Here is a 20,343-nt window from a genome sequence, read left to right as displayed (position 1 = left end):
TTTCTGAAAACAGGACAGAATAATTCCTTATATACTTTTAATTACTGAAAGAGGTTCGCATCATTTACAGGTCCATTGCAACCATTCACATTAAAATGTAAACTTAAAAACAGCAGCATAAAACAATGATGTAAAAAAAAATATATAAAAAATACAAAGCTTACAAGAAGATGGACAGACATGCCACATGCCTCATATCGGTGAATACACACTAACTTATGAACTGTACATGATCGGGGTCTTCAGCATATATCTACTATACTGTACATAGTGAATGCCTAAAAGTCTGATATTTCACAACTGGAATGCATCGTCTCTCAGCTGAGAAATATATGATATTTAAGCATTTCTAGGTAACAAAAATCCACATTTTATATTATATATATAGAAGAAAATCCAAAAGTGCAGGTGCAAAGAATAGAGCTAAAAGACATATGTGATATTATGGATGGAATTAGTTGCATGGCTTCTATTAAATTATGATCCAACAAGCAGAAGACATCATTTTTTAAAGGAATAGTTTACCTGAAAATGCTTACTATTTTGGTCTGTTCCTCCCACAAACTTGTCATGTGGATGCAGAGGATTTTGAATATAGCACACAAGTCGTCCAGTATATGCTACTATTATGATACCCTAATGGGGGTTTTTGTCAGTTTTGGAGCTTGGCAGTATAAATCACCATTCACGTTCCTTGTAGGAAAAGAGTTGAATGAACATTTTGCCTAAAGTTATGACAAAATGTTAATTCAGTTCGAGTGAACTATTCCTTTTAAGTCCTTTCTCAAGAGAGGGTGATCATTTGGACCCTCGACTATCCCTGTGAATGTTGTCAAGCCAACGTTATGCAAAGTTTATGTACTAGTTTCTTGTAGGACTCATGTTTTACCCAGTCAGGACTAGTGAGCTATTCTAGACACAATTACCATGATAAACAGTCTAACTGTATTAGATACTAGTAACCATTTCTGTATATAAAGTACACGCATTGTAGTATACAGCAGGTGAATGGTTCATTTCAGCCTTTGTACAGGTAAAAAGGTAAATCATTCTGTTTGTTACATCATAAAAGGTCACTATCACACCAAGTGATCAGCAAAGATCAAAGATTTACCCTCTGGGAGAAGTCATTACTGTCCATTCCTTAATAAGCCCATATAAACATGAGGACTTTGATGTTTCACACTGATTTAAGTGGAGATCCACAAGAGAAAACGAGTGAGATTTAAATTACTTATTGTAAAAAATGGCCAGTTTAGTTAAAGGGATAGTTCACATGATAATTCTGTCATCATTTACTCACTCTCGTAAAACCAAACCTGTATGATTTCCCTTTTTTTTTTATGGAACACAAAAGAAGTTTAAGCTGAATGTCCAGGCTGCACCATAAAGGATAATCAAAGTAGCCCATATGACTCATGCGCTATATTTCAAAGCCTTCTGAAGCCATATGTTTAAGAAACAGACTTAAATTACAAACTTGTTATTAGCACAGTGTTTCTCAAACCTCATTCGTAATTCCTGTCAAGAGCTATGAAGGAGGGGAAGATTTTCAACATATAACGACTTTATTGCAAACACACAAATGTGTCGCCAGGTGTTTAAATGTAAGTGCAAATGCAATATGCCGGAGGCGAAGATTTTCAGTGAATAATGACTTACATTTTTTTCATTTTCTCACACAAAACTATTGTATGGCTTCAAATGACTTGAAATACAGTGCGAAAATCATTTGGACTACTTTAATGACAGTTTTATGGTGCTTTTATTTTTTAAGCTCGACAGCCATGGTCACCAGTGACTTTCAATGTGTGGAAAAGAGCAGTTTGACCATTTTGCTTAATTACTTAATTTGTGTTCCACAAAGAAAGAAAGTCATTCGGGTTTGTAACGACATGATGGTGAGAAAATGATGACAGAATTTTAAGTTTTGCTTGAACTATTAGATTAAACCTCAAAGTTCAGATACAGTTTTGAGTGTAAAGGTGTTGTTTTTATTTAGCATGTTAGCCAGATATTGAGATTTCATAGTCACTGACGGACACGTGCGGGTGTCCCACCTTCCGAACGTTCTTAGCATTAGTTATTCGCGCAGCGATCTCTACAGGTTTCTCAAAGTACTGCACCAGGGCTTGTTCGGTGAGCACAGAGGCCAAAAACTGCTCGAAGGTGATGGCCCAGTCTTTATCGACACTAGCGCTATGAGGCAAACCCCCTGTCCCATGATGTCCTGCTCTCCCACTGTTGCGTATGAGTACCGTATCCTCCGTGATGTCCTCACACTGAAGTTTATCGTCCATTTCGTGCGAGCCGGTGCTCAGGACGGAGTACGACGACATGGATGTGTCATCTTTGGTCTCGTCATCTGAGATGAGCATGGCAGAGGACGTGGCTGTGTCTTTGGGTGACGAGTCCTCAAGTTTGATGTCCTCCAAGGGTCCCGTGATGCCGGAGTTTATCTCAGCATCGCCCGGAACACCTGGTGAGTAGAAGCAGGGTTTGCGCCGCTCTTTTTGGTGTTTGCTTCTGCGAGATGGGATCTGATCATCCTCTTCGTTGTCGCCTTCATCATCATCCTTGCTAGCGGGACTACAGAAGAGCTTTCCTACCTCGCCCATTTCCAGTAGCAGACTGGTGACCGTGGCGGTGGCGTGGTACAACTTCTGCTCGTTGGGGTCTTCACTGAACATGTTATATAGAGTCTTGCACAACTCGATGAACTGACTCTGACAAAAGGAACAAGAAACAGATGCACCATATGATATAAAGCTGACAGATTTTACTGCAGTTCTAGTTTTTAACCATATAATAGCATTTTTAACCTTAATATACCAAAACTTTACTGTAATATCCATCTCCATCTCATACAATAGATTGGGTTTTTCTTTGTATCCTGAACAGTTCTTCTGGCAGTTGTGGCTGAAATCTTTCTTGGTCTACCTGACCTTGGCTTGGTATCAAGAGATCCTCGAATTTTCCACTTATTAATAAGTGATTGAACGGTACTGACTGACATTTTCAAGGCTTTGGATATCTTTTTATATCCTTTTCCATCTTTATAAAGTTCCATTACCTTGTTACGCAGGTCTTTTGACAGTTCTTTTCTGCTCCCCATGGCTCAGTATCTAGCCTGCTCAGTGCATCCACGGGAGAGCTAACAAACCCATTGACTAATTACACACAGACACTAATTGCAATTTAAAAAGCCACAGGTGTGGGAAATTAACCTTTAATTGCCATTTAAACCTGTGTGTGTCACCTTGTGTGTCTGTAACAAGGCCAAACATTCAAGGGTATGTAAACTTTTGATCAGGGCCATTTGGGTGATTTCTGTTACCATTATGATTTAAAAAGGAGCCAAACAACTATGTGATAATAAATGGCTTCATATGATCACTATCCTTAAATAAAAGACAGTTTTTTTTTACATGATCAATCATATTTTCAAAATCAATGCCAAAATTTCACAACTTCTGCCAGGGTATGCAAACTTTTGAGCACAACTGTGTATATATAATGTTCAGTAATTGCTCTGAAAAGGCTAATAAACAACAGTTTTTACTTAAATTCCTTTTTACTAAATGTTACTACATTTTCAAAAAGCGCCTTCTGACGACATTTGATATACATATGGATTTATGTATAGTATTTACTCTGAAATGTCTTTCAATCAGAGGAACCATCATTTAATCTAAACAGCCATAGTCGCAAAGTATATTCAAAATGTTTAATGCAAAAACTAAACCAGTAAAAATCTAGTTAAAAATAATCAAGGTATGATTTCTAAAATATTTAATCTCAGTACCACAAAAAAGTCTCAATATAACAAAACATACTAATAAACAAAATTATTTCCACAAATAGTTTTACTACATTTTAAAAAAAGAGCCTTTTGAAGATATCTGATATACTGTATATCTGCATTTATGTATAGTATTTACTCTGAAATCAGGGGAACCATAATTTAATCCAAATGACATAATTTTAAAGTATATTCAAAATGATTTAAGCAAGAACAAAAAACAGTAAAAATCTAGTTGAAAATCAATTTGGTGAAAACAGTGTGGAAAACAAGAGAAAATTATATTTCCCTGTACCTATTTGTATGTATCAATATAACACTACATACTACTAAACAACATTATTTAATACATTTTGTACAAAACTTTTACTTCATTTAAAAAACATTTTATTTGACATATCTTGATTTGAAATGTCCTAAGTGATTTTTTCTTCTCATAACCAGAGGAACCATCATAATTAACAACAACAGTATTTACTCAAATACATTTCTACAAAATTTTACTACATTTTAAACAATCGCCTTTGATGATATTTGATATATATTGTTCTTTCAAACATAGGAACCACTATTTCAACCAAATAGCCATTGTTGCAAAAATTCAAAATGTTAAATGCACGAACTAAAACAGTAAAAATGATCAAGGCGTGTTTTCCACAGTGTTTTTCACCAAATAAACACAAATTACTATAAAATTATATTCAGTTGTAATAATTTATACGTATCAACATACAACAGTATTTACTCAATTAAATCTTTATATATTTTACTAAAAATATTTTTTAAAATGCCACACTGGGATTTCCATGAATATTTTTGAGTGACGATGCCAAAGAATGAATGAATCAGTGTTTTCAGATCAGATTCACTGAAACAAACGGCTCAAAATAATGAAAAGAAATATCAACTCTATTTTGCCATTTTTGTAACCGAGGTGACGTTTTTACATTTTTCATAGCCAATGTAATCACTCAAATATATCAGAAATATTCAATTTAGGGCTGCAACAACTAATTGATAAAATCGATAATTATCGATAATGGAAATCATCGACAACGAATTTCATTATCGGTTAGTTGGATATTTGCAGTAAGCATGGAGAAGCCCAGTGACGTCACTTCACAGCCCAGTGAAAAATGTGTTGCATGATAACTCGTTTGAAAAATACGAGCGCACGAGAGCATTTTATAAACACCTTAAGAAAATCATAATAATCATACAGCTTAATGTGGAGCGGTAGCTGCTTCAGGTGCATTTACAGAGTGCTTGTGCTGTTTGATGCACGAGAGTTGTTTCTCTCCAGCACATGACTTACATTTTACTGCTACTTTACTTTTTTATAATGTAAACATGAGTTCAAAATCAGCTGTGTATTTTGCAAAACTGTTTGTTCTTACCACAAGTGAGTCTCCATTAAATTCTAACGAGCAAGTGAGCGTGTATCCGCGTCAATCAAACCGATCGCAATGGAGAAAGGGAGTGCAAACATTTTGATTAAACTGTCCAACATCATACCACGATTTCAGTTTCAATGTAATCAATTGTGCAGCTTTCATGGATATCAGACTGACATCTCAGCAGTCAAGGTGTGCTGGTTTTTGAAATGTTTTCTCCTGCTCATGTAAGTGCATGTAATACAGTGAGCACCGGGATGAGTCTTTTCAAGCGTGAGAGTAAATTTGCACAGGGTTTACAGATGATTGTACTATATTAAACTGTTTGCAATGCTGAATATAATGTATAATAATGCGAAGGGTCCTAATAATTGAACGTCCTCCTGATAATGCCACATGCAATGTCTGATTTCACTAGTAAATTTACACTATGACAAACATTATTTTACTGGATAAACATACAATACATACAAAGAATAGTTTAGAAACATGTAATCAGTGAAAATACTATTTTAAAAACTATAATATTAAAATACTTAAATGCATGTAATCAGTGTGTACAAGCATACTGTATGTATCTAATATAATTATGTATTTTTCAGTTGGGCAGAATTATTAATATTTCTATTCTCGTGTCACTATTGCCCTCTGCTGGGCTGAGTTTTTTGTCCCACTCCATGCCCTATGGATCATTTTACTCTTTAATAATGAGCACTTTTTGTTACGTTTTACAAGTAAAGGAACTGTTTCTAATAATAATAATAATAACTTTTCATGATTCAGGCTTTGTTCAAAGTTTTGTGAGAGTATAGAATCGTGAATTCAGTAATGTAAATCAAACCAAATCTTTAAGCCCATAATCATATCAGTTTTTTGAAAAATCATATTTGAATAAAATACAGGAAATAAAATTTCATTTTTATCCGATTAATCGATTAATCATAGAAATAATCGAAGATTAATCGATTATCAAAATAATTGTTAGTTGCAGCCCTAATTCAGCTATGAATATGTGTTAACAGTTATGAAGTAAGAATTCGCATTTGACTAGTTGTACCTGGTTGAGTTTGGGAAGATCCTTCATGTTCTCTAGCTTTGATTTGGTCTCCTGGTTCCACAAGCGCATGTATGTCCGGTAATCTGGAGTGTGCATTTTCTTCACTACATCACAGACAGAGAGAAGCCCATTTAAGTACTGCACCTTTAAGAGCAGATTGGATGTAGTAGTTTTTTTAAGTCTCCCACCTTTTTCGTTCTTAAAAGTGACCCTGACAAAACCATCATCCTTTTCAATCCTGTTCTTGGGATCGTGATCTGTGAATGAGAGGACAAAGCTTCTAGTAACGTTTTTCACAGAGGAGAAATAAGCAACTTGAGTATTGTAATGAACTGGCAACTCTAAAATGAGTGAATTCCCAGGTTTCTTGCACATTTCCCACATGAAGTAATGCTACAGACACACAGAATGTTGCTAAAAAGCATGATAACTGTAAGTCTGTAGTAGTACCTCTGGAGGTCTCGGGTGTGATGTCCTCAAAGAAATACTGTGTAGCTTCACAGGCCGAATCTGGCTCCTCCTGCTCATGACGCAACTCTGAGGAACAACACATACATTCAGACTCTTCTAACGTCATTTAGAACAAAATAAAAATTTGATTCAATTGATATTCTTGTATTTTGATATATACACCGATCAGCCACAACATTGTGTAGGTCCCCCTTGTGCCGACAAAACAGCACCAACCCGCATCTCAGAATAGCATTCTGATATTATATCACCACAATTGTACTCAAACCAGCCCATCTGGCACCAACAATCATGCCACGGTCCAAATCACTGAGATCACATTTTTCCCCCATTCTTATGGTTGATGTGAACATTAATTGAAGCTCCTGACCCGTATCTGCATGATTTTATGCATTGCTGCCACACGATTGGCTGACTAGATAATCGCATGGATGATTGTTGGTGCCAGATGGGCTGGTTTGAGTATTTCTGTAACTGCTGATCTCCTGTGATTTTCACACAACAGTCTCTAGAATTTACTCCGAATGGTGCCAAAAACAAAAAACATCCAGTGAGCGGCAGTTCTGTGGACTGAAATGTCTTGTTATCGAAAGAGGTCAACAGAGAATGGCCAGACTGGTTCAAACTGACAAAGTCTACGGTAACTCAGATAACCGCTCTGTATAATTGTGGTGAGAGGAATATAATATCAGAATGCTATTCAACTGCAGTCTGCTATACAACTAAAAATCTATATATGATATTTTAGATCCATTTTTAATGAAAACTCATGATTCTGGACTGGACACATTTTCAAAGGTGTCAGCAGAATAAAACAATTTTCTCAGACGACTAGATACCACAGTCCGAAAACATACGTTTCAAAGAACAACAGGTTTCAAGAGACCTTTGTGAGTCTATAATGCACTTCATAACAATTTAAGTGTGAGACATGAAAAAGGAAACAAAACACCCGTATTCTATTTTATTTCTGCTTTTTATCCCTGGTTCCTCTCACAAAAGAAAAAAACAAATACCTAAATGCTTTTGTTTTTATTTTATTTTTTAAACACACACATTGTCACATACCTGGAAGCATGTGCATCTTGTACAGGAATTTGAGTTTCTCCGTCAGGTCACTGTGACACAGCACACCTGCAATACAAACCATTCCTTTGTCAGTTCAGTCATATTAAAAGTGTACAAAACCCAAACATCCTGATGAATCTCAGTTTGAATGTCAATGCTCATTTACTCAGGCCGTTGATGAACTCTCTGAAGTTTATGAGCGCATCTGCGTTGTGGTCCAGCAGAAGGAAGAATCGCAGGGCCAGATCATCAGTGTGTGTGCCGCTGGCCCAGGGGAAGAGCAGAGCGAACAGCCCCTTGAACTGCTCCAGGTCGATGCGATACTGCTCCAGGTACGGCAGGCTCGGGTCGTGACGGTTCATGGGGTTACTGGTGCTGCCCCAGTAACAGCTGGTCAGATGCTCAGCCTGATGGAAATAAATACATGGATAGATTATGAAACTTTCAATTATGAAAGTAAAAACAAAACCTGTCTACTAGTTAAAACTAGTTGCTTCTATTCTGCATTCTTTTTTGTATTACAAATTATGAGTTGAAAATAAAATATTTCAAATTTTCCTGAGCTGCGACACCTTAAAGAGTGAGTAGAGCTCCTCCAGTTCATCAATGCTGAAGGCCGTCTCCGTTACGATGGTACGCACCTGGAAAAAGAGTTGAGACAAACATGAACGTTATATTCACTGTGTGAAATCAAATGGGAGAATCATGCAATGCTTATTTATGGAGAGTGTATATTTACCACGTTGCGTTTGGTGGTGTCTTCAATGGCCTGAATCACTCTCAGTCTCTGTTTGAAGCGCATCTGCTCAATTACATCCGCCTGAATGGAGCCAAACTTCTGCACAACACAGAGAATTACCATAGCAAAATGACACAGGTTATGAATATGTGTGTCTTAGAAATGTGTGCATGCTTGTGACTTACATAAACAGTGAATATACTACTAACACATCAAATCTCAGATGACAAACCTCGTATGAACTGTGGACGAGTTTGAAGATGTCCACCTCTGGATGAGGCTCTCTGTTATCAGTGAGGAGAGAGTGGAGATGTGGGATTGGTGGAAGAGTGCTGTCTTTATTAGTCACACTGTCCAGATACCTACAACACACAAACACACACACTTGTTTGTGTTATCATAACTAAGAATTAATTTACCTTCTAAACCTTTAAAAGATATATTGCAAATGTTAACTGCTCGTCAACTGTTTATAAAAATATTTAGCTACATACATATCAGAATCAGAATGAGCTTTATGGCCAAGTATGCTTACACACACACTTGTGCTCAAAAGTTTGCATACCCTGGCAGAAATTGTGAAATTTTGGCATTGATTTTGAAAATATTGCTGATCATGCAAAAAACTGTATTTTATTTAAGGATAGTGATCATATGAAGCCATTTATTATCACATAGTTGTTTGGCTCCTTTTTAAATCATAATGGTAACACAAATCACCCAAATGGCCCTGATCAAAAGTTTACATACCCTTGAATGTTTGGCCTTGTTACAGACACACAAGGTGACACACACAGGTTTAAATGGCAATTAAAGGTTAATTTCCCACACCTGTGGCTTTTTAAATTGTAATTAGTGTCTGTGTATAAACAGTCAATGAGTTTGTTAGCTCTCACGTGGATGCACTGAGCAGGCTAGATACTGAGCCATGGGGAGCAGAAAAGAACTGTCAAAAGACCTGCGTAACAAGGTAATGAAACTTTATAAAGATGGAAAAGGATATAAAAAGATATCCAAAGCCTTGAAAATGCCAGTCAGTACTGTTCAATCACTTATTAAGAAGTGGAAAATTCGAGGATCTCTTGATACCAAGCCAAGGTCAGGTAAACCAAGAAAGATTTCAGCCACAACTGCCAGAAGAACTGTTCAGGATACAAAGAAAAACCCACAGGTAACCTCAGGAGAAATACAGGCTGCTCTGGAAAAAGACGGTGTGGTTGTTTCAAGGAGCACAATACAACGATACTTGAACAAAAATGAGCTGCATGGTCGAGTTGCCAGAAAGAATCCTTTACTGCGCCAATGCCACAAAAAAGCTCGGTTAGAATATGCCCGACAACACCTTGACACGCCTCACAGCTTCTGGCACACTGTAATTTGGAGTGACGAGACCAAAATAGAGCTTTATGGTCACAACCATAAGCGCTATGTTTGGAGAGGGGTCAACAAGGCCTATAGTGAAAAGAATACCATCACCACTGTGAAGCATGGTGGTGGCTCACTGATGTTTTGGGGGTGTGTGAGCTCTAAAGCACGGGGAATCTTGTGAAAACTGATGGCAAGATGAATGCAGCATGTTATCAGAAAATACTGGCAGACAATTTGCATTCTTCTGCACGAAAGCTGCACATGGGACGCTCTTGGACTTTCCAGCATGACAATGACCCTAAGCACAAGGCCAAGTTGACCCTCCAGTGGTAACAGCAGAAAAAGTTGAAGGTTCTGGAGTGTCCATCACAGTCTCCTGACCTTAATATCATCGAGCCACTCTGGGGAGATCTCAAATGTGCGGTGCATGCAATACGACCAAAGACTTTGCATGACCTGGAGGCATTTTGCCAAGATGAATGGGCAGCTATACCACCTGCAAGAATTTGGAGCCTCATAGACAACTATTACAAAAGACTGCACGCTGTCATTGATGCTAAAGGGGGCAATACACAGTATTAAGAACTAAGGGTATGCAGACTTTTGAACAGGGGTCATTTCATTTTTTTCTTTGTTGCCATGTTTTGTTTTATGATTGTGCCATTCTGTTATAACCTACAGTTGAATATGAATCCCATAAGAAATAAAAGAAATGTGTTTTGCCTTCTCACTCATGTTAAAAAAAATAAATAAATAGTATATACAGTATATTACCAATTTTTCAAGGGTATGCAAACTTTTGAGCACAACTGCTCAAATATACAAATACAAATACTATAATATACAAATACAAATCTGTTATATACAGTGCAAGGGAATGTAATGGCAGAAGAGGTGTGGTATGCTGGAAAAATATAAAAAGACTAAACTGTGTATTGCACACAATTATTGCTCAACGGGACAGTTTTAACTGTTCATAAGATGGATAGACTGAGGGAATAAACTGTTCCTGTGCCCGACGGTTCTGGTGCTCAGAGCTCTGAAGCGTCGGCCAGAAGGCAACAGTTCAGAAAGGTAGTGGGCAGGGTGAGTGGGGTCCAGAGTGATTTTTCTAGCCTTTTTCCTCACTCTGGAAGTGTATAGTTCTTGAAGGAACCAAACCAGACAGTTATTGAAGTGCAGAGGACAGACTCAGTGACTGCTGAGTAGAACTGTATCAGCAGCACCTGTGGCAGGTTGAACTTCCTCAACTGGTGAAGGAAGTACAACCTCTGCTGGACCTTTTTCACAATGGAGTCAATGTGGGTCTCCCACTTCAGGTCCTGTGAGGTGGTAGTGCCCAGGAACCTGAATGACTCCACTGCTGCCACAGTGCTGTTTAGAATGTTGAGGGGGGACAGTGTTGGGGTGTTCCTCCTAAAGTCCACAATCATCTCCAACGTTTTGAGCTCCAGGTTGTTTTGACTACACCAGTGAGCCAGCCGTTCAACCTCCCTTCTGTAGGCAGACTCATCGTCATCTTGGATGACCGATGACAGTGGTGTCGTCTGCAAACTTCAGGAGCTTGACAGAGGGGTCCTTGGCGGTGCAGTCATTTGTATACAGGGAGAACAGTAGTGGGGAGAGCACACATCCCTGGGGGATGCATGTATTTTGCTATACTATATGTAGTACTCTATATACTTTGCAGTATGCTACATATAATAACTATGTATAATATTACATATACTCACTTTGCATTATACTACAGTATATACAGTAAATTCACCATGTAGTACACTACGTATCACTTTGCAGTGATCTAAACTGTACATACTCAATATGTTGTATACTACATATACTTACTATGTAGTACGTTAAATGTAATCACTTTTGCAGAAGGCTATAGATACTTTGCAGTATATTATATATAGTATACTGCAAAGTAGTATACTATTTACAATGTAGTAAGTTACACATACATTGCAGAATATATATATATATATATATATATATACACACACACACTCACTTCGTAGTACGCTTCATATACTCACCTTGCTTAATGCTATACTCACTTTACAGTATTCTTCATATACTCACTATGTAGTACGCTGCATACTGACTTTGTAGTACAGGTATACTATATTTTCTCACCATGAAGTACACTGCATACTCAGTCAGAATACTATATATTCTCACTATGTACAGTAGTATATTACATATTTATTTTGCATTATATTATAAATACTGTATAGTATACTGTGTATGTATATGTGTATATATATATATATATATATATATATATATATATATATATTTATATTTATATACATACATACAATGATCAGCCACAACATTAAAACCACCTGCCTAATACTGTGTAGGTCCCCCCCAAAACAGTGCCAACCCACATCTCAGCATTCTGAGATGCTTTTCTTCTCACCACAACTGTACGGAGTGGTCATCTGAGTTACTGTAGACTTTGTCATTTCGAACCAGTCTGGTCATTCTCAGGAGATCCCAGGAGATCAGCAGTTACAAAAATTCTCAAACCAGCCCATCTGGCACCAACAACCATCCAAGCGATTATCTAATCAGCCAATCATTTGGTAGCAGTGCATAAAATCATGCAAATACGGGTCAGGAACTTCAGATAATGTTCACATCAACCATCAGAATGGGAAAAAATTTTGATCTCATTGATTTGGACCATGGCATGATTGTTGGTGCCAGACGGTCTGGTTTGAGTATTTCTGTAACTGCTGATCTCCTGGGATTTTCACACACAACAGTCTCTAGTATTTACTCAGAATGGTGCCAAAAACAAAAAACATCCACTGAGAGGCAGATCTGTGGATGGAAACGCCTTGTTGATGAGAGAGGTCAACAGAGAATGGCCAGACTGGTTTGAACTGACAAAGTCTACAGTAACTCAGATAACCACTCTGTACAATTGTGATGAGAAGAATATCATATCAGAATGCTATTCTGAGATGGGGGTTGGCGCTGTTTTGGCGGCACGAGGGGGACCTACACAATATTAGGCAGGTGGTTTTAATGTTGTGACTGATCAGTGTATATATATACATACAAATAATCACTTTGATGAACACTACATGTACACTCTTTGCAGTAAACTACATACTGTATACTCACTGTGTAGTATGCTGTATCCTGCCTTTGTACTATTTATACTGTGTATACTTAAAAAAAACACTTTGCAGTAAATTATATTATACATACTATGTTTTGTACTAAATATTCTTGCAATATACTCGGTATACTGTGTAGTATACTACATATAATCACTTTGTAGTATACTATGTTGTGAACTATATACAGTATTCACAATATGTTGTATGCTAAATATAATCACTTTTGCAAAGGCTATACAGACTTTGCAGTATACTACACTGCCTGGTCCAAAAAAAAAGTCGCTGTTTGGATTTAAATAAGCAGATACTTAAGAGTCTATGATTGGATCATTATTGCAGTGATTAATATGTTTCAGCTAGCAACAATTCTTTTAACCCCAACTGATGCAAGGTGTAGCTTCTCATTTCTTAAACAACCATGTCGGAAGTCGTATCCCGTGGTCGTGGAAAACATGTTACCGTGTTTCAGAAGGGGCAAATTATTGGCCTGTATCAAGCAAAGAAAAAAAATCACTGAAATCACTGGAATTGGGTTAAGAACTGTCCAACGCAATATTAAAACCTGGAAAGATAGTGGTGAACTGTCAGCTTCGCGGAAGAAATGTGGTTGGAAAAAAATCTTGAATAATCGTGATCGGAGATCACTAAAATTCCTGAAGACACATCGTAAAAAATCGACAGTAGAAATCACGGCTATGTTTAATTGAGAAAGTAAGATCATTTCCACATGCACAATGTGACGAGAACTTACAGGATTGGGACTAATCAGCTGTATGGCCACAAGAAAGCCACTTGTTAGTGAGGCTAAACAACTTGGAAAAAACAACTTCAATTTGCTAGGGAGCATAAAGACTGGACTGTGGAGCAAAAGGTCATGTTGTCTGATGAGTCCAGATTTACCCTATTCCACAGCGATGGGCGCATAGTGCCCACTGTACAAGCCTCTGGAGGCAGTGTTATGATCTGGGGTTGCTTCAACTGGTCAGGTCCAGGCTCAGCAATGTTATGCGGCAATAAAATGAAGACAGCTGACTACATGAATGTACTGAATGACCAGGTTATTCCATCAATGGATTTTTTCTTCCCTGACGGCACGGGCATATTCCAGGACGACAATGCCAAGATTCATCAGGCTCAAATTGTGAGAGTGGTTCAGGGTGCCTGAGGAATCATTTTCACACATGAATTGGCCACCACAGAGTCCTGACCTTAACCCCACTGAAAGTATTTGGGATGTGCTGGAGAAGACTTTACAGAGTGGTTTGACTCTCTAGTCATCAATACAAGATCTCGGCCAAAAATTAATGCAACTCTAGACGGAAATAAATGTTTCATAAACAATGCCACGACGAATGCACACCGTTATCAATGCTGAAGGCGGTCCACTGAAATATTAGAGTATGCAACTTTTTTTTTGGCCAGGCAGTGTATATATACACTATGTAGTATGCTACACATACTTGCATTGCAGTACACTATATATACTCACTATGTACTACGCTTCATATACTCATCTTGCTTAATGTTACACATACTTTGCATTATACTTAATATATTCACTATGTAGTACGTTGCAGACTCCGTAGACTATATATTCTCACTATGTAGTATATTACATTCTTATTTTGCAATATAATTTACCACATATAATCACTTTGCAGTAAACTATACATACTATGTTGTGTACTATATATACTCAAAATGTAGTACGCTACAATATCATTTTGCAGTATTCTACATATAATCACTGAGCTGAACACTATATATACTCATGTCTATCTATACTATGTAGTATGCTACATATATATTCTTTTTCCAGTATACTATATACTACAGTATATACTCACTGTGTAGTATGCTGCATACTGACTTTGTAGTATCCTATATACTGTATTCTCGCTGTGTAGTATATAACATATCCTCATTTTGCAATATTATATATATATATATATATATATATATATATATATATATATATATACTGTGTTGTATACTACATTTAATCACTTATACTACAGTATAATATACATACTACTGAATGTTGTGTACTATATATATATGTAGTATTAATTACTTACTATGTAGTATGCTCTACATAATCACTTTGCAGTATAATGACTTTGCAATAAACTAAAAGTCACTATGTAGTGTGCTGCAATATACTATATATACACTCACTACATACAGTAGTATGCAGCAAATAGTCCTTTTCAGAACACTATATATTCTCACCATGCAGGATACGACATATAGTCAGTAGTATTTGGTTCTCGTACCTGCCCAGTATAGTCATGGCTTCTCCATCATCTTTACAGCTCAACAGCTGATGTATATTAGCGTCGAGCACAGACAGAGCGAGCTGGAAAATGACTTTAATGCCCTCATAGAAGAAGCAGTCGACCACCACCACAGCACTCTCGAAGGGCATGACAGACAGGAAGAGCGTGAGGAACCAGGAGAGGGAGATGGTTGAGATGACGCTCAGCGCCTGCATGCAGTCATACAGCTGAGGCACGTACACATGAGCCAGCTCTTCAAACACACCCTGATCCACCAGAGCACCTGACAAACACACACAACACACATATTACACTGAACAGTGATCACGGTCACAGGTTCAATACAAGTTAAGCTCAGTTGACAACATTTGTGGCTTAATGTCGATTACCACAGTAAAGAATTCGACTCATCCCTCAGTATTTTAAATAAAGCAAAAATGATGGTTACAGTATGGCACTTACATTGAACTTGCATATTTTAAAGTGCATATACAGTATTTATCGATGCAGGATTGTCTAAATGAAGAGACTGATTAATCGGAACTTTTTATTTTTTTTATCCAGCCCTTAATGAAGTATAACATACTATATTTGATCTCACCAACAACTCTGGTGTTGTAGTAGTCTGGCAGCATCCTCTCACATAACGCTACCAGCAGCCAGAAGGCCTCTTCCTCTTTAGCGTACAGCAACAGGACCGAGGTCACTATGTTCATGGCCTGTGGAAAAGATGAACTCGTATTATGAGCATGCTGCATATGCATTGAGTCTATAGAAGGTGTTGCATTGTATGTGGGTATAGAAAGTGTGGGATCATACCTGGCAGTAGCCAATATTGGGGTTGCGAAAGGCGTAAGCAGTTAGGACTCTACGCAAGGCGGCGATGCCCATCTCGTTCTGAAAGGCTGGATGTTCTGGCAGAGACCGGTGTAAGTCTCTTTCGATCTCCTCTGTGGCCAAATTGTATTTCCCCATCGACTTCTCCACCAGATCCTCATAATAACCAGGATGAGTCGCCATTTCGTTAACTGCCCCTGTAAAAACCAATGTCCACACTCAACAACCAATCAACACAACTAATGCTTGTTTATAAGTGAACCACTGGTTTGGCCTTAACCCAACCCTAACCCTAACCCACCAATTCCACCCCAATTAATTTAGGCTAAATATGTAATCCTGTTACTTAAAACCATTTCAGTTACTTGCTAACTTTATTTATTTTTTTCATTTTGTAAATTTTGTGTATTTAATAGGGCTGTCGGTTTAACGCGTTAATCAAGTGTGATTAATTATATAAAAAATGTAGCATTAAATACATTTACGCAGTTAAGGTGCACTCAGTAATTTTTTTCCTCATTAAAAAAGTTTAACTCAAAGACATGAATTGTAATTTTGCAACATATGTAGGAACATGACCACTCACATTAAAATGAAGACTCCAGTCGTATCAGTAACCTTATAAAAGCTGTTTTATTCTACATGGAGAGGGTCCACACATGGGGGCGGCCATGTTAGAATCACATGACCAGCCGAATACTACTCGCTTAATCTCAGTAACCGTCCTGTTATTTGACACTTTCACTCATTGAATAAAGTAATCATGGCTGATTGTGAATACTAAATTTCTACTACGGCATCTGAAGCTGAAAACTATTGATTTGAAACGATGCTGCATCCAAGCCACTAGGTGTCAGTATAAGTCCAAGATGCCACAAAGACAAAAGTTACTGAGTGCACCTTTAATCATTCTGAATTAACCTCAAATTAGATGGTGAATTCAGAAAAAAAAAAAGATCCAAAAAAGCTTTTCTGAAGAAATATATACATTTTACATTGTAATACAATAAATAAAAAAGTGTTAAAAGATTTGTCTTAGACTTTAAAGCCTCATGTTTTTCTGAATTTACATTATAAATTGGTTTGTGGATATTATATTACTTCTTCTAGGCATTATTTTATACTCTATTTGAGGAACATGACATCTGTATTTCACCATGATGTCCTCCTATACACCTTCCCTGGTTTTCCAGAGAACCAGGTCTGAACATCGCTGAACCTGTATCTGGGAGGTTCTGGAGTGCAAAGTAGATGTTCAACCTTCCTTATAACACAAAAAAACTGCATGTTTGCCTTCTTAAAAATGCAATATCCAAACGTACACAGTTAACAACTGGTATAGCAGCATTCCAAGAAGAAATTAAATTGTTTTGAAGGCAAAGAGTGGGCCTGCTCCTCATAAGGACTTTTACTAGGGTTGAGAAATGAGAACTAGTTCTTATCAGACATTGTTTTAGAATTGTTTAGATGTGGGTTTGTGGTTTGAATTTAAAGGAATAAGACTGGGCAATGCAAAATAATATAAAGACAATAAATAGACAACAAATCCTCACGTTGTTTACTACCACAAGAAATGTGCTAGTGCAGTCAAGTGTGTCGGTTGTGTGTGCACTGGCCAGTTTCAGTGTGTGAAAGTATGCTTTGCTCGGCTCACATTTAATAAACAGGAAATAATGTGTAAAAGACAAACAGGTTTGAGCACTACACCACAAGACAACCACACAAGAAAAGTAGGTCAACAGGTGTGTGTATGTTTGTGTGTGTTTTTGTACATGTACTGTTAAAGAGAGTGCAGAGAAACACACTTAAGATGTCTAGGTGGGGTCCAAAATTAACACTCTCCAAGAGCCAAATGGAAACATTGTAATTAAATTTAAATGAAACGCCATGAAATTCCAATTGTAAGAATAATAGTCTGACCATTGCAGATTAAAGTGACACAAGCAAAGACAAACTGTCACCAAAGAAAACCTCTGAAATATGGAATATTCCTATCATAGTCACCAAAACCAAGTATTGGAACAAAACAATGATGCCCCTTCTTCACCTTTTTGTGCTAAAAATGCTGTCAATATAAAATGCTGCAAAATAAAATTTAATTGGTAGGTAAGAAATATTTATGGCCGCTGAATGTGTTTTCTGTGTGTTAACATGCGACTCACCAGAGAACAGGAGCCAGAGTTCTCCTCTCATGTTCTCCGGGATGCCCTGCAGCACCAGGTCTTTGGTCTTCTCCGTACGGTACATACACACTCCCTGACCGTACTCGGCAAAGTGATTCTTCCACGCCTGCTCCTTCAGAAACTCTTTAGCCTGAAAACATCCAGGTAAACAGAGTGTTACACTGCTGTCCAACTTCAGAAGTGCTGAGTCCAGTCTACGTGATGTAGGGGAGTCTGACATCAACAAATACGTGCTGGAATTGAAAGCCAATTGAAATAAACTGTGAACTTAATCGCCTTTTTATTTTCAAACTGCAAATGTGAGGCTTTTAAATATATAAAAGCTTTACATTAGACAACCCTGGGAGAAGCATAAAATAAATATCCTCTATTGAACACAGCATGGGGGTTTTAAAGTAAATGACTTCGATAAGCAGGTGTTCCGCTCATTTGTTGCAAGGCCAGCTACAAACTGTACAGTGTTTTCTTGAGTTTCACTTCCTGTGTTCTATTAATGTGTTTCTGCTTGTTGTACACAACAACAAACACTCAACAGGCACATAATGCACACACGCAAGGTTTTTGGAGTGACTATAAATGTAGAACTAGATAGATCCATCCATCCACAGATCTATAGATAGGTAAAATGGATGGATGGATCTATCTATAGATCTGTGGATGGATGGATGGATGGATCTATCTATAGATCTGTGAATGGATGGATGGATCTATCTATAGATCTGTGGATGGATGGATGGATGGATCTATCTATAGATCTGTGGATGGATCTATCTATAGATCTGTGGATGGATGGATGGATGGATCTATCTATAGATCTGTGGATGGATGGATGGATGGATCTATCTATAGATCTGTGGATGGATGGATGGATCTATCTATAGATCTGTGGATGGATGGATGGATGGATCCTATCTATAGATCTGTGGATGGATGGATGGATGGATGGATCTATCTATAGATCTGTGGATGGATGGATGGATGGATGGATCTATCTATAGATCTGTGGATGGATGGATGGATGGATGGATCTATCTATAGATCTGTGGATGGATGGATGGATGGATGGATCTATCTATAGATCTGTGGATGGATGGATGGATGGATGGATCCTATCTATAGATCTGTGGATGGATGGATGGATGGATGGATCCTATCTATAGATCTTTGGATGGATGGATGGATGGATCTATCTATAGATCTTTAGATGGATGATGGATCAATCTATCTATAGATCTATGGAGAGACAAGGATGGATGGATGGATAGATGGGATGGATGGATGGATAGAGTCAGAACAGCATGAAGGTCTGTGCCAAGTTTGCTGAATGTAGCTTGAAAGCTTTAGTAGGAGTTACAATTGATAATTTTGGTCTTGGTTTAGGGATTTTGGAAAAACCCTAAAAAAGTCTGTAGAGTAACAATATGTTGGCTTCGTCAAACCAACATAATCATATTGTTTTTGGTGCCATTTTATAAAAGCAATAAGCCATTTGAGTGCTTTATAGTGATTTTACCACGGTTAAGGGGGTTTTAGAACACTAAGAACACTCCTTACAAGTAATAAAATCACTGTAATGCAATCACTGTAACACTCTCCTGGTTCATTGCTTAATAATATTGCAGAACATATTTCTGTCCTTCTAATCTTTCATTTATGGTTTGATGTAGGTTTGTGTGTATATAAAGGGGGAAAGAATACACGTCTCAAATAAGATGTTGCCAGTGATACTAAGAGGTAGGGCTGGGCCATAAATATTCACAATATAACAAGGCAATATTGTGAATGTTGTGATAATTTTAGTTTTTAATGTGCTTTTTATTTGGCCATTAAGTTTCATAAAGAGTTTATCAGTAGACTAGTTTCATGATCCTTCGGGGCTGCACAATTAATCAAAATAACACCAAAATGGCGATATGGTCATACAGTATGTGATTATAAAACTGCAAAAGGCTGCGATTAAAGACGGATAAACATGGTCTTTGTGTGCTTCAGAATAAACCGGTGATGC

General features: G+C 37.5%; 1 protein-coding gene across 1 annotated transcript in view; it reads right to left on the bottom strand.

Annotated features, from left to right (window-relative positions):
• LOC127445082 (TBC1 domain family member 9-like) overlaps positions 1-20,343 on the bottom strand; it is a 41,190-nt gene continuing 20,847 nt past the window's right edge. Inside the window, exons 9-21 of the mRNA XM_051704845.1 lie at positions 18,315-18,465; positions 16,135-16,349; positions 15,917-16,034; positions 15,313-15,598; positions 8,764-8,893; positions 8,532-8,630; positions 8,365-8,433; positions 7,959-8,199; positions 7,793-7,858; positions 6,704-6,790; positions 6,442-6,510; positions 6,254-6,357; positions 1-2,726 (exon numbers count right to left, since the gene is read on the bottom strand). Of these exons, the coding sequence (XP_051560805.1) occupies positions 2,007-2,726; positions 6,254-6,357; positions 6,442-6,510; positions 6,704-6,790; positions 7,793-7,858; positions 7,959-8,199; positions 8,365-8,433; positions 8,532-8,630; positions 8,764-8,893; positions 15,313-15,598; positions 15,917-16,034; positions 16,135-16,349; positions 18,315-18,465 (2,355 nt within the window). The 3' untranslated portion in view covers positions 1-2,006. The remainder of the gene's footprint in view (positions 2,727-6,253; positions 6,358-6,441; positions 6,511-6,703; positions 6,791-7,792; positions 7,859-7,958; positions 8,200-8,364; positions 8,434-8,531; positions 8,631-8,763; positions 8,894-15,312; positions 15,599-15,916; positions 16,035-16,134; positions 16,350-18,314; positions 18,466-20,343) is intronic.

The sequence above is a fragment of the Myxocyprinus asiaticus genome, chromosome 8 (genome assembly GCF_019703515.2).
Source record: "Myxocyprinus asiaticus isolate MX2 ecotype Aquarium Trade chromosome 8, UBuf_Myxa_2, whole genome shotgun sequence".
NCBI lineage: Eukaryota > Metazoa > Chordata > Actinopteri > Cypriniformes > Catostomidae > Myxocyprinus > Myxocyprinus asiaticus.
Note: the sequence above shows the minus strand (reverse complement) of the source record. Positions and strands in the feature narration are given on the sequence as shown.